The sequence below is a fragment of the Brugia malayi genome, assembly GCF_000002995.4.
Source record: "Brugia malayi strain FR3 genome assembly, contig: Bm_v4_Chr2_contig_001, whole genome shotgun sequence".
NCBI classification, from domain to species: domain Eukaryota; kingdom Metazoa; phylum Nematoda; class Chromadorea; order Rhabditida; family Onchocercidae; genus Brugia; species Brugia malayi.
The window spans coordinates 9,479,723-9,493,851 of NW_025062476.1; the positions used below are offsets into that span (position 1 = coordinate 9,479,723).

General features: G+C 34.2%; 3 protein-coding genes across 4 annotated transcripts; 1 reads left to right on the plus strand and 2 right to left on the minus strand.

The window, feature by feature from the left end:
- Positions 1-2,794: 2,794 nt before the first annotated feature.
- Positions 2,795-4,482, plus strand: Bm3432 (Uncharacterized protein; the record flags this gene model as incomplete). The annotated part of the gene is made up of 5 exons (XM_043079054.1): positions 2,795-2,962; positions 3,179-3,349; positions 3,606-3,713; positions 3,921-4,097; positions 4,282-4,482. 5 exons carry the CDS (start codon positions 2,795-2,797, stop codon positions 4,480-4,482), a joined length of 825 nt encoding a protein of 274 aa, XP_042934988.1.
- Positions 4,483-6,639: 2,157 nt separating this feature from the next.
- Positions 6,640-11,256, minus strand: Bma-ptp-2 (Uncharacterized protein; the record flags this gene model as incomplete). 2 transcript variants are annotated; one of them, XM_043079055.1, is made up of 15 exons in its annotated part: positions 6,640-6,801; positions 7,109-7,249; positions 7,701-7,849; positions 7,992-8,059; positions 8,218-8,377; positions 8,478-8,535; positions 8,658-8,741; positions 9,026-9,184; positions 9,367-9,537; positions 9,745-9,852; positions 9,970-10,086; positions 10,295-10,526; positions 10,658-10,813; positions 10,931-11,059; positions 11,246-11,256. In XM_043079055.1, 15 exons carry the CDS (start codon positions 11,254-11,256, stop codon positions 6,640-6,642), a joined length of 1,905 nt encoding a protein of 634 aa, XP_042934989.1. The 2 variants fall into 2 exon arrangements, with proteins under 2 accessions (XP_042934989.1, XP_001900080.2); XM_001900045.2 differs by having other exon boundaries at positions 10,658-10,816.
- A 1,221-nt stretch (positions 11,257-12,477) lies between these two features.
- Bm17528 (Uncharacterized protein) lies at positions 12,478-13,614 on the minus strand (the record flags this gene model as incomplete). The annotated part of the gene is made up of 3 exons (XM_043079056.1): positions 12,478-12,608; positions 12,871-13,077; positions 13,545-13,614. The coding sequence occupies 3 exons, from the start codon at positions 13,612-13,614 to the stop codon at positions 12,478-12,480; spliced, it is 408 nt and encodes a 135-aa protein (XP_042934990.1).
- Positions 13,615-14,129: the final 515 nt, after the last annotated feature.

Genomic DNA, 14,129 nt, shown 5'->3' on the forward strand with positions numbered 1-14,129 from the left:
AAGATGTTCATCTTAACACTGTTTCTGTCATGCTTTTAGGACATGGAATAGAGTGAAAAACCATGAATAAATAGATGATGGGTAATAGTATTAGTGAACTGAAGAGGTAATTGCGAGTGATGATGGTACTAGTGATAACGATAGTGATGGTGATAATGATAATGGTGGTAATAATGGTACTAGTAATAATGATAGTAATGGTGATAATAGTAGTAATATCATCTCGGTAATATCGTAAGATGTCTGATGCTTAGAATTTTATGAAAAAGAGAAGTGTTGCTAGCCATTTGATCCCTCTGAACGCATCATATGAGCGAAAGTTGGGATACCACCGACTGTTACGAATAGTTGTTTGGAAATACAATACACACACACTCACACTCACACACACATACACATACACACACATGACCAATTATGAGATGCTACTAGCAGTAGAGAGAGCAGTGGAGTGAGAAGAGGTCGTGACAGTCAACAGTCAGTTCACTTAAACGATAACATAAATGAACGGATGGCAGACACGAGCAAGTCATGTCACACTGAACTTTCCATTGTTTATGTTCGGAGTCGTACTAATACTGATCTGATCTGTACACTTCTCTTCAACAAGTTGCGATTGTTACGAGTACATATCCTTTGTCTCGTTAGGTCATTAAGCATGTCATCCAGAATGACTTACACTAACAACAATAGAGAGGGCAATTCATTTCAGGTTTTAAATGTGATGATGGATAATGCTCAGTGGCTCTATATATGGATTATTCAGTCATTTATAATGATAAATTAATTGATTCACTGAATTGCAGGAAGAGTGGATGAAATTACTTCCTTGTGCTGTAGACTTTGGTGTTGTCGTTACCATAAAAAGTTGACAAAATTGGTTGTCTAAAAAGTTGACACTATATCTCATCACATCCTTCACTAAAGTACTTCACTTATTGCACAGTGCAGATGTTTTAGCATATTTTCCTTGCTAACACAAAGAAATAGTAAATAACGAATAACCAATGACGCAAATGAGTTCTAGTTTTATTGGACTGTTATATTTGTTGTTTCTCGATGACGTATGGCAATCTAACATAGTACATTCACGTCATCATGTATCGATGCTCGTTCATTGAATCTGATCATTGGTTGTTATCGTTAACCTTGTTAGTTGACTGAAGCGAGAGGTGGTGTGAGTTGTTTCACTGGAGTCACAGACAGACACACAACTGTGTTGTGCTCCAGTTGACAACAGCACGTGGTATGGATAGAAAGCTCTCCATGGCTGCACTGAAAAGTAGTGCGACAGGCACTTCCTCTACACTTCACACACCATTATATCTTTTCTTATCACTTGAAATGCAACCCTAATACTTATACCTTCTAAACGTCATCTCGTTACGGCCTTTTTGAAAAATGCTGGCTAATTTTATTCATATAAGAGGAAATATAATTTGCAGCCATGTACGTGCAGCTTTGCAGACAAGGAGGTCATCACATCGCTATCATATCTTGAGGTCATCACATCGCTATCATATCTTGAGGTCATCACATCTTCTTCCTTCCATACTTTCTTCACAGCCACTTCTTTTGTTCTTTTAAGTTGAACAAAATACTTCCTTCACTACTCTTATTGAAAATCTTTTCCTCATTCCTTCATCTATTTTCTTCTTTATTCCGCTAGAAGCAATTTTTAACTAGAAAATATGAGATTTTTAATTAGAAAAAAAACGCTGCTGTGATCCAATAAGGCAAAGGACAATAGTGATTTTACGTACATTACTATGACCATTAGTCCACTCACTCCTAATACAGTCAAGAAGTATGGCATTGATTCTTACCATTCAGTTTCTCTTGTTCCTGCAGATGACAGTCACAGTACCATGGAGTACCACATGATTGTCACAGTTATTGGCTCAGGGAGACAGTTTTCTGGGGACAGATGATGGCTTGCTCATATCTACTACCCCAAATTGCGGGAATCCACGAATAATGTGCTGCTGTGCTCTGTATCTGTCTCTCTCTATGTTCGTGTGTATGCATGTCTTTGCATATGCTGTTATGTGTGCAACGAAATTAGCGGTTACTGACCCTGTTCGCAGAGAACAAGCAGAACTTCGTTAGCCATGTTTAAGCTCACCTTTATTCTCCCTTGTCCCACTACTCGGACGCGTGTCCGTCACTTAGTGTGGGGGCACCTGTCACCTTCCTCGACGTCACCTTCCCATGTCACACATCTCACAAGTGTCAGTCGTCTAATTGAGTTCACGTTCGTTAACAAATCAATGAATCACTCAAGCACCCTCTTTACGTTGTTCCGTTCCATTCCATTCTCTAGTCCGTTGTGTTCCGCCACGTTTTATTCTTTCCTGTCGTACTACCGTTCCTTGTTGCTTGTATCTGTACCGGTTTACTCATCTTCCCTCCCACACTACTCGCAATTTCAATGTCTGTTCACAATAGCGAGTAGTCACTCTGAAGAATATTTCGATGTTTTCTTTTTGTTTTGCCTGTTCTGAATTCTTTACTGTCTCCTTTCTCCTCTCAGAAAGTTTCCCTTTTTACAAATGTTTGCAAACGATGGACTTCAATTGAAGCAGAATGTCGTTAATCACTGGTCAGCTGTCTAGCACACCTCTATTTACCTTGTGAGGAAATGCATAATGCATGTATGCAATATAGCAAGGCAAGGATCAAATACCGCCGTATGACGACTTTTCATAGACTTTGTTGCTTAATTTTACCAAAAGTAACGATTGTTTATTAATTTCAGGATTCGTTCTTTTTTCCGTTGTGTTTAGCGAAATCGATGCCATCAATATCTGCCCTCTCACCTCATTACTATAAATCATTTCGTCCTTTGAAAAATGACGATAAGGATTTGAAATTTTGTGACAATGGACATTCTACTTCCACATGTTACATAGATGCACAGCAATCTACAGAGTCCCTCTTCCGCTTACTTTTGCAAAGTCAGGTTTGTCTAAATCTTTGATAGTTTTGATGTCTCTTTGTTATCAGTATATGTTTCCACATTTAAGATTACGGAAAATAGCTGAACAGGGAATCTGATTACCTGAAAAGGTATTGAGGTTTAAGCACATAGCATCAGCTTATTTAATGTAATAATATGCCGTGTATAGATCATATGCTATGACGGATTTGTATATTCAAAACATTCAGTAACTTTCAGACCGCATATGCTCAATACGTGAAACTGATAACGTTGTTTATATTTGCTGTTATCCATGTTATATACATGGTACCATTCCTGAGTATTTTTGCTGCTGTGGCTTCTAATATTGATGTGACTTCTAACACTGAGTCGTTTCATTTCCGACATTTTGTTGAGACTCTTACCGATGTGAGTAACTTGTGTTGTTTAAAATTTGTCCAAAACCAAATTTGATTAAAATTATCGAAGATTACCTTTTATTATATGAACGGCAATATGCTAAAACTTAAACATACCATGAAATTAAGGTGTGCGAGCAATTTAATTCGAATGAATTAAAGCTATGAAAGTTGAGAATTTGAATGTTGTGATTTCTTGTGACATCACGGACTTATAAGTCGGATAATCTATTTACTTGCCTTTTCTTATCAGTACTTTTTTTCAGTATAACGAAAACATGTGGATAATTGTGAGTAGTATGTGTGTTGCGCTGTCCACTTCATGCTTCATCCTTATGCCGAATACTTCGTCGAGAAAGATTGCTTATGACATTGTTGTATTTTTTTCTTATTTCTTAGTTACACTTTCTTGCAATTAAAATTTCTTATGTAAAACTCTTCTTCAACCTCTTCCACAAAGAGTTTTTGTAAATGTCATTTCATGGGTAGAAATGGTTCAATAATTGAAAAGAATTCCGTTTTCGATGGAACAACTTTTCTTTTTTTAGATCTATACTGACCGTGATCATTTCCAATTTCAGATACGAGGAATCGATTTTCTGACTTTTGGTACTTTACCATTTTTCCTGGTTGCTAGACTGATACTGTTGAACAGCATCTTTGAACAGTTACCCATCGTGATTCGTGAAATTCAATTAACACAATATTCGAAGCAGTTGAGTGCCGCGCTTCACTGCTCGTTTATACCTGTCAAAGAGGTGAACAACATTAATTTACTCTGTACTGAAGTTTATTCTTTGATATCTCTATTGCTAGAAACTCCTTTTTCTCCGTCACATAAAAGGTGGCTTTGTTGAATATCCATGCAGAAATAATAAATTATAAGTAACAGTTCAGTTTCTTGTTTGTTATTTCTTTGCACCTAAATTTATTATAATTTAGGTTCCATTATGCGATCAAGTTATACGAAATGTGCTTTTCCCGGCATATATAATCAAATTTCTCACTATCTTAGCTATTTTGACAGTTGCTTACATGCTACTGGCTTATTTAATCGAATGGTGTCTGAAACATTGGTTTCCACCTCAGTGCAATCATTCCAAACACGCGTCTATCTACGCACCAATCGCCATGGTTGTTTAAAGTTTTGGTGTGAGGATTATTATGAGTGGATCAAGTTATTCAAAAAGTATTTATTCATTTGAAGGAACTTCTCTGTTCTTAAGATCAGTGAGGAGCAGTTTATCAGCTTAATTATTTGTTGTGTATACATTGCTCTATGCATATATGGATGTAATTCATATTGTTAATTTCCAGAGGTATGCTTTTTCTGTTTTGCCATTTTAGATTAGCTGTCTGGAATTATGCTTATTTCCTTAATGTATCTACCACAGAAATATTTATTTTTGATCCAGGATAAAGTTAAGTTGTACAAATCATCAAGCACATTTTGAAAGAGAAAAGTGCTGCTTTATGGAAATAGTTCTCTGAATGTGTTGCATAAAGGTAAGGTATGCTAGACTTGTTCTAATATTTTAGTCCGAATTTGTTTCTTATCATGAAGTAACACATGTAATACAGTTTATCACGCTTACCGAACTGCTTTTATTCTATAGCTTTTACTTGTTTCAGTTTTATGTCGAATTTTATCTATTTGCTCCGATACAAGAATGCAAGTCCTTATTTCTTTTGTAGAAAATTTGAGCTTGTCATATTTTGTACCTCCTTATGCTATTTTGCAAACACATCGTCTTTCGGTTACTTGATTTCGACTACATGTGGAATAAGCATTGCTGTCTCTAGCCACTTTTTCTTATTGTCACAGCGTGTTTTCCTACGTTTCTTTCATTTAACGAGTCATTTATTATCACCAAATCCCAAAGGATTTTCCATAATTTTAACAAGTTATCAGCTTGAACTTCTAAGCCCACAGGTGTTATAGGTTTCAAGTTAATCAGGAGTAATCAAGCTAGTACTGAGAAATGTTGCAGCGTGTTTAAGGGACAATGAGGCAATTACGAAGATCGAGAGAGCCAATCTATGAGTCTTTTTGGAGACTATAATAAATTCGTGCATCTTTTTATGTTCTCAAAATCTATCTTACTGTTATTACTTCCAAATGAAGCTTGAAGTATAATTTTGTGTATCACTAACTTTAAAAAACTTATCTTCAATATTAGGAAGGAACGGCTCTACAATTCCGGGAAGTCTTAATTCTGGCATTTTCGAAATTGTGTTTTGTAAGAGAAAGAGAATTAAACCGTCACGCATGGACGAAAAATAAAAGCCTCTTTAAACGTCCCAAAGGATAATCGGTCATTGAGAATTAGACGGGCCTTAGAACTGTACTGTGTACCAATGTTTCCGTTATTCGTGCATTTGTTTTTCTCATCACTTCAGGAAACATGCTTGGACAGATCACCACCACTGCTACCCTCATCTTCTTTACAGCACAGTTCGTAAAATAAAGGGGAATTTTTTTTTTACAATTTATAACCGTTCCTAAGCAACTGCTTATACAACTGTACCGTACACTACTGTACTGATTGGAAAATTACGTTATATTCTAAAGCTTAAGTGTAGTGGATTTAATACACCCAGAAATTTCGAAGATATAGACAATCTGGATGATGTCGCTGTTCCAGAATCCGGGGAGCAGCATAGTTTAAAGGATAACTGTGATGAATCAACAACACGACAATACCTTCCAGATGGATATATCCACCAGTCAGAGCAGAAATTCATGCGCTCTTATCAGGTTTAATAAAGACATACAGATGAAAGCGTACGGGATACGAGAAGTTGTGAAGCTCTGTACTGTATGTAAAATATGTATTCTCCGAGCACAATATTATATACATTTTTATCCCAACAAATCTTGAAGTAATATTGCTCGGTATGAAATCTTAAAGAGTAGTTGAAGAAAGACATTCCGTAAGTATCTACATGAGTCGGATTCGAGAAAACTTCCTATATACAGAATTTTTGAAAGCAACAGGATTATACAAAAATATGGAATATGAACATGACAAAATCAAAAAATCGCCAGAAAAAGTGGGCAAATTTAAAATTTAAAAAGTAACATGTGAAAGCTTTCCTAGCAACTTAATATTTTCGCCAATATATCGGCTGATTTAAAGGAAAAAACAAAACAAAAAAAAAACAAACCCAAACAAATAAATTCAGTATTCAAGACAATACATTCTTCAATATTTCCACAAAATATGGACATATGGTTATAGTAATTTCTTTGATTTTCATGTGCCTAGTAAAAGATTCGCTAACTCAAATTGTGAACACTTACGAAAAATTTTCATTAATTACTGCAACAGTAGAATTTTTCACATCTTCTCCAACACTGGCACGTTTTTTAGACAAAGGCGGCGGTGCTAATTTCAGTGGTTTCGCCGATAGGACCACAGATCTGGAATCTGTATTTGAATAGTAGCGTCCGCAATCATTCTGCAAAAAAAATTTTGAAATAAATTTGGTGCAATTACCAAAAAATAAAAATAATAAGGAGTTTTAAAATCAAATCTCCATTACAAAAATTTCATGCCTGCCAAGTTTTTACGCTGCATAAGCTTCCTTTTTTGTATAATCTTTTTTTTTTCCTAGATTTTGCTCCCTTCTGTTATTTTCCTCTTCTCGGAGTTTCTTCTTTTAAATCTACTTTTTTACTTCAAATGAATTATAAAAAAAATTTCGAGTTTTACTTATCCTTCTTTCATCAAAGCTTGAAATAATTTAGAAAATGAACAAAACGTACTACGGGTGTTGGAGTATTTAATACACCGGAGTTTTTGGAAAGGGGACTTGTTTGTGCCATAAAAGTTAGTGGGCTATGAACAAAAAGTGGCGTGTCCGGATTTGATCCGCTCGAGAAGCGAGAACTGCATCGTTCCCTACGCTGAAAACCTATGCTAATGAACATACAAGTATATGAATGAGTGTTCATGTATAGATATCATTTATTTATTTATAATATAAAAACTATATAGCTAAATAGCAATTTAGTTTAGCCACGATGAAAGCCAAATTTCTTCCTAACTGCTGTGAAGTAGGAAGTAATGCATAATTTGCTTTCAACTTTTCTTCTGCTCACTAAATAGCTGATAACTTTATATCTTCATAAACGCCTATTTTGTGTTGCTTCATTTAGTATCCAGAAACAAGTTTTCTCAAAACAATATGGTCCAAACAAACACAGGAAATAATAATATCATAAATATCCAGACACCAAAGACTATCCATAGGCTCATACCCTTTAACATTAGTTTAGTCTATTCACTACTCCCATGTCACCTGACCTTCTAATAACAAGTACATAAACAATCTACTAACTGTCACGTGTAACTCACTTCAGAATTAAGCTTTCGATTAATTACAGCCATATAATGCGATACAGCCTGATATACAAAGCGATACTGTTGTTCGGTCTGTACCATACCTGACCGCTGCTCACGAACCATTTGCACAGTACGTGGAATGTCTATTTGACAATGTGGCCCTAAGTATTAAATTTTACTATCCTGACTATCTTGTAGTGAAATTTTGAAATTTCAAACCTTACAAGCCATATAAAGTAAACGTCACGAAAAGACAAGTAGCAAAGGTGATGCAGTGAAATCCTGTATATAATATGAACTTACCTAAACGTTTAATTTGGCTAAGGAGAATGTCAATTACAATGAACGTTCCAGTACGACCTATACCAGCACTGAAATGATTTGAGTAATAATTGGAATAGATAAGAATGAATTCCTTACAGAACTCTGACCTCATACTAATCACAGTTGACAAGAATTACCCACATTTATATTTAATTTAAGTTAGAAAATTTTAATTGTATATTTCAAACTTATCCATTTATTTTACCTGCAGTGTACAATGATTGGACCTGCATTTTCGTCACATTGGTGTTCCTCACACTCATTCACTTTCTCAAGAAAATGCAAAACAGTTCTGGGATCTGTGGGACAGCCATGGTCTGGCCAACCAAGGAACTGGAAATGCCATATCAATCGAACCTCATTATCTAGAAAATTATAGAGAAATATATCCGGAATCTTTTTCTATTTCGTACCGAATGTTTAGACAATACTTTACAGAAAAAATGTTCAAAGAACAAAACATACCATAACTTGAATTCATGAACTGGATCAAACGCATTGTGTAGTCCGGATTTCCAACTTCCTATGAAATAACAAAACCTGAACTTCACGATTTTCAGTTATTTTTTCGTAAAAAGATGCCAATGTAAGAGAATGACAAACTCTAATGGCATTAATAAATTAGTCATAAAAAGAAGACGATACCTGTATCGACTTAAGGATCAACTCGCCACTTTTTCCGAACTTTTCTACCTCGTTTTTCAGAGGCCAATATCGGCAACATTTGATCTGAACAAACGAATTATTAGTTTGGAAAGTAAAACAATATCTATTACCTTTTCTTTTAAAAGAATTAAGTGAAGCTAAAGCAGAATTCACTCTACCGATTTTTTGTTACCGACAGCTCAAGGTCACCGTTCTATTTGCTTTATTTTTCAAAAAATGTAGGAGGAAGAATCAAATATTTCAAACTTCAATAATATAAGATTCAACATCTTAATTTTTCAAAAAAAATTTCCCCAACCAAATGTTAAGCTCAATAGCCCACTCCAAAAGAAAAAAAAAAAACTAACCCTTCCTCTCTCTATTTCTTTTGTTGTCATAACGATAATTCGTGAATTTTGCTGCCAAACCATATTCCAGAAATCATCAATAGTGTTCGGTAAGCAACCTTGTGTTGATATGTAGCTTCGATGCAAACCAGCAAAATCCTGATATTCATCGCCAAGAACCTAAACTATTAAAACAAAAAGTAATTATTCCAGAAGTTCATATCTTACCGAAGATTGCAAACCGAGAGAAGACAGTCGTTTTCGAAAGACAGTACAAAAAATCGAAATGAATTCAATCAGTTAATCCGCCTGTTAATAAAGTATTATCAAACAATTATTAATGATAAAATATAAAATAAAACCTCGATGTGATTTGCATTGATATAATCACTAGAATCTGCATCATTGATGTTTAAAACAATTCGAGTATGATCATATGGTATGATATTCTTATAGCGATTCTTACACACATTATCTATCTTTTTCCCTTCACGTCGGCTCACGAACTGAGTGGGTTCTTGATGTTGTAACCTCTAGAAAAACTTTCTTTAACGATTTCGTATTAACATAATCAGCAAAACATCCTTTTTCAAAAATCCCTAAGATTATTTTCCATTCCTGTCCGATGTCAGAATAATTACGCAATAATAATTCCTCAAACAAATTTCTGCACATTTTTTATTAAGATGACCAAAAATACAAAACATTTCCCATCGAGATTTCTGATCAAGATGACCAACCTCAAACTCGTCTGCAAATCCATCTTTTCCTGTGGCACGATTAATTTGCTCAAGTCGCTGGTAACGTATATCAATACTTGTTGCTGGAACACGAGTTGACGGAAGGAGCTAGAAATTTTATGTGAAGACGTAGCTTTAATCCAATAAAAGCGCGAGTAAATTTAACATTTATGTTTATATCATGATCTCATTAGATCATCTTAATTTTGTCCGAAAAATAGGCACCTGTTTAAGATTAACAACTGTTCCTGCTTGATCTACCATTGGATTCCTCGTGTAATGTTCCAAAAGTTCGCTGATTGTAGAAAATGTAGCTCCGCCACCAATGTCAAATTTATCACTCTACACAACAACTTTTGGTAGGTTAGAATATCTCGTTCTATATAATATTTGAAAACCGAAGAGAATGAAAAAAAAGGATCAAATTTATTTTTCAATATTCAATTAATAGTAACTTATTGCAGGTTTTTTTTTTTTTTTTTTTTTTTCATAGTGATTCTTATAAGTCAGTTACGTTTTTTATGACAGAAACCGAAAAAAGAAAAATTACCTTACTGTAAATCATTACGTGTATCACTTTGTCATCTGCAGCTTTCACTGAAATAGCGAATTGTCCTGGTGAGCTGTGACTTTCTCTCACCAAGTATGTTCCATGTTTGCCTTCAGCAAGAAGCAATCGTTCTGCTTCAGGTCCCGATAAACCTGCATGAAACCACCTTTCTGTGGAAGGACGAGAAAAAGCCCATCCGACGGCTTCCGTTGGAGGTATTACCAAAGGACATCTGAATGGAGTGCAATTTCAATATCTATTATGCCAATTACAGGCTAAGAAACGTTTTCTTTTAAAACAAGCTATATTTAGTTCATTATCTTTACATAAGCTTTTCTGCATATATGAAAACAACAACCATACTTTAAAACAATGATTTCACCATCCCTTTCTCGCAGCTGGCCTGGATTTTCGACGTAAAACTGAACAAGCTCTGAAAGTGATGCAAACGTTTCACCGCCGTATAAATCCAAGCAGTCTCCATTATTCTGTATTTTGACGTGTTTGATACGATCACCTCTGCTGAATTCGATAATTATTTTGAGTTTAATTAGATACTTGTTTTGAGTCCCCCTTGTTTTTGAAAGAAATTCCATGAAATTATTTTGGAATTCTATGTAAGTTGGATAAACGTACTGAACAGACAATGTGTAGTTGGATGGACTGGATCCACTGGGACGAGCTAGAAATGATCCTTCAGTACCACATGTATTCAATAGTCTTTCAGCATCCACTCCAGAAATTGGATAATAGAAATTTGATGGCCTGGAAAAAAGTTTATTTACAGGTGAAAAAATCAGAGATATCATTTTAATGCATTCAGGCATTAAAACTAGGTCTTTTTTATGGAAAGAATGTTACCAATTAAATTAAACAATTATGAATTAAGTACCTTTCCGAAAATTTTTCAGTAGCTTACAAATGACAAGGTGGAATGGATATTATTAGTACCTTATGGACATATGTGTTATCCGATGATCGAAATATGCAACGATTAATAAACATTTAATTCAGTGTTGACAGCAACCTTTCGCCAATAATTACACAAATTATTGAAATACTGAATTTGAACTGTCCCATTAATGTGATGCCCTCCTGAACATCTGGACAATGACTTGTTTACTCACTGAATTGTTCAGTAACTCACTGAGTCGCTTTCACGCCAGCATTTCACTTGAGGCGATGATAAATTTGATTTGTAAATCCGAAAAGTATGAATGAACGCAATTAGTAGAATGAACTTATTTTTAATACAGACCGGAATTTCTAACCCCACACGATTACCACTGACACCACGGGACATCCCTCATAAGCAAACCAACACCTTTCCGGAACGGTGGACTAAGCACTGTAAGCACCCTTAGCATATGAGTACGGTACTTGGTCAGTGCACGAGGAATGCTATGCAAATTCTTGTCTTAATAGTAGGGAATCAGAGATTTAAGTCTGTTTTCTGTTCATCAATTTTGAATTGTTGATTTCGTGGGGACGATAAGATGAACTTGTCAATAGTTGTAAATAGTAGCGACACATCCTTCACTACTGTTCCTTTTTTTCACCGCTTATGAATGATTTGAATTTGAACAGTTTTAATTCTTAACCATCACCTAATAGGATATTTTTGAGTTATGAATATATTTCGTCTTGTCATAGCATCGCAATGAGATGTTCAAATTATGTATTTTAGGACTATGATAAATGTTTGCAGGAATTCTATATCGGATTGATTTCCATTGTCCAAACGTTTTTTAGTTGTTTAAATCTCATAAAGTTATGAAATGTCCTAAATATTTCTTCAATCGATGTTAACACTCAAAATCGGAAGTCATCCGACATCATATAATTGAGAAGTACTCGGACAACGTCAAAATGATTGCGCATATGCTCTGTCACCCATATGTCCTTGGTCGCATCATTTCTGCTGATTTATTCTTGTAAGAGTGTGTAAAATCTCACTGTTCAATTTTGATTGCTTTTTCTCATATGATTTGCTAATATGTTTTATTGTTTTTCTTTTTGTAAATAAAAAATTCATGCAGGAAGAAAGATTAATTGAAGATGATTGAAATGTTAGCATACTATTTTCTAATTGAGAAGAAATAAACATAAAATATCAGTAATGGACGAATAGTTTATTAACGAATTAGATGATTTACCCATAAATTTTGTAGACATTTGAAATTTTATTTCTTTTCACTTTTTTCTTCTTTATCTTCTGAGAAGAAATAATGGAATAATGTGGCCAAAAATAAGCCTAGATTTGCTACTGCAGTGAGAAACATTGCTCCAATGATAGAATATATTGCAATTTTATCTACAATTAAATTACTTCTGGTGAATTTATTAAGAATTGACTTCTTACATTGATTTGATTCTTCCACATTTATTTGAATTTTTTTATACACAGCTGAATATCATTGTCTTGTATAATATGTCTAGCAAATTAACTTGAAAAACTTTGAAATTAATTTAAAAAACTATCATTTTAACTACGAAATTTGAATTAGAGTTTTCTGAGCAGAATTAAACTTTTTTGGAAGTTTTGTACAAAAAGTTTGAACTACTGAGTGACTCACCAGCTTTGCTGTGAATTGTGAAAAAATTTTTTGCAGTAAGCGTTCTTTCATTTTTTTGTTTTTGAGTGAGGGAGTGATGATAAAGAGTTCTTGGACTATTTTCAGAAATGACTTTTAAGAGATCAGTTTCTGGTGTTGGTGTGACGCTTGTTAGAACAGTGAATATAGCGCTTGTGATAAGGATTGAAGGTGCTCTTGAATGCGTACCTGAAAAGCACTTCAAGGTGTTCGAGACTTTTCATTTTACTTAGTGATGCATTATCAATTATGTAAGATTGCTTGTGAAAACTAGAGAAAGAGCAATCTTTAGCATCCTTCATTGAGCATTCAGTAGTTAATTAACTGGTTGTTTTTCTGATTTGACCTGAACAGAGTACCGAGAGAGCTCCTTTTAGGCAGGAAACATAGTTATCGTCTATTTTTGATACACATTAATGGTTGCATCCATAATAGAGACTCACTAGATAGGATCGGCTATCACATAATTGTAGTGATGTATGATGTAATTACTTTTACGATTAATTATTGAAGAAAATTTTAGCATAAAATGGGTTTAACAATTATATTTTAACAATAAAAGCATCAGAGTAATCGTTTGAACATTAATTAAGCTGCAATGAATTTTTCATAACAATATAGTTAGTATTAAGAAAAATAATAGATACGTATTGCACCTTCAATTGTTTGATGAGTTTCTGAATAAATTAAAATCAAAAGAAAATTTGTAATGCAATAAGAGGACATTGCTGCTTTGAACTATCTAAAAGTAATTTCATACCCTATTATATACAGAAATATCTTTTAAGTATGCAAATTTATTTGTTTATTCTTAAAATTCATTTTTTGAAAAATCAAATTCTCAAACGCACTAAAATAATTTGTTATAATGAGATTATATGACTGGATTATGCTTCCTATGTTGTTCGTAAGATCGAAACCAACTCCATATTTTCAATTCGATGATATGTTTTGTAAGTTTTCATCGACCTCTCATATGAGTAACAAAGTTTTTAAGTGGTTTTATAGTGTCTCATTATTCAATCACAATTTTATTTATTTGCAAGTGAATACGACTTTCGTTAAAAGTCACATTATCTTAGTTGTGAATATCGATCTCCATTTGAGATGTGGAATGTATTCCTACTGCTCATTTAAAAGATTATTTGTACTACGGCAATGTATCAACCTATATTCGTGGATCATTACTAACGGTCACTACTCCATTGTCAGGTCGATGTGAAGTTTGGAAAAATGTGATT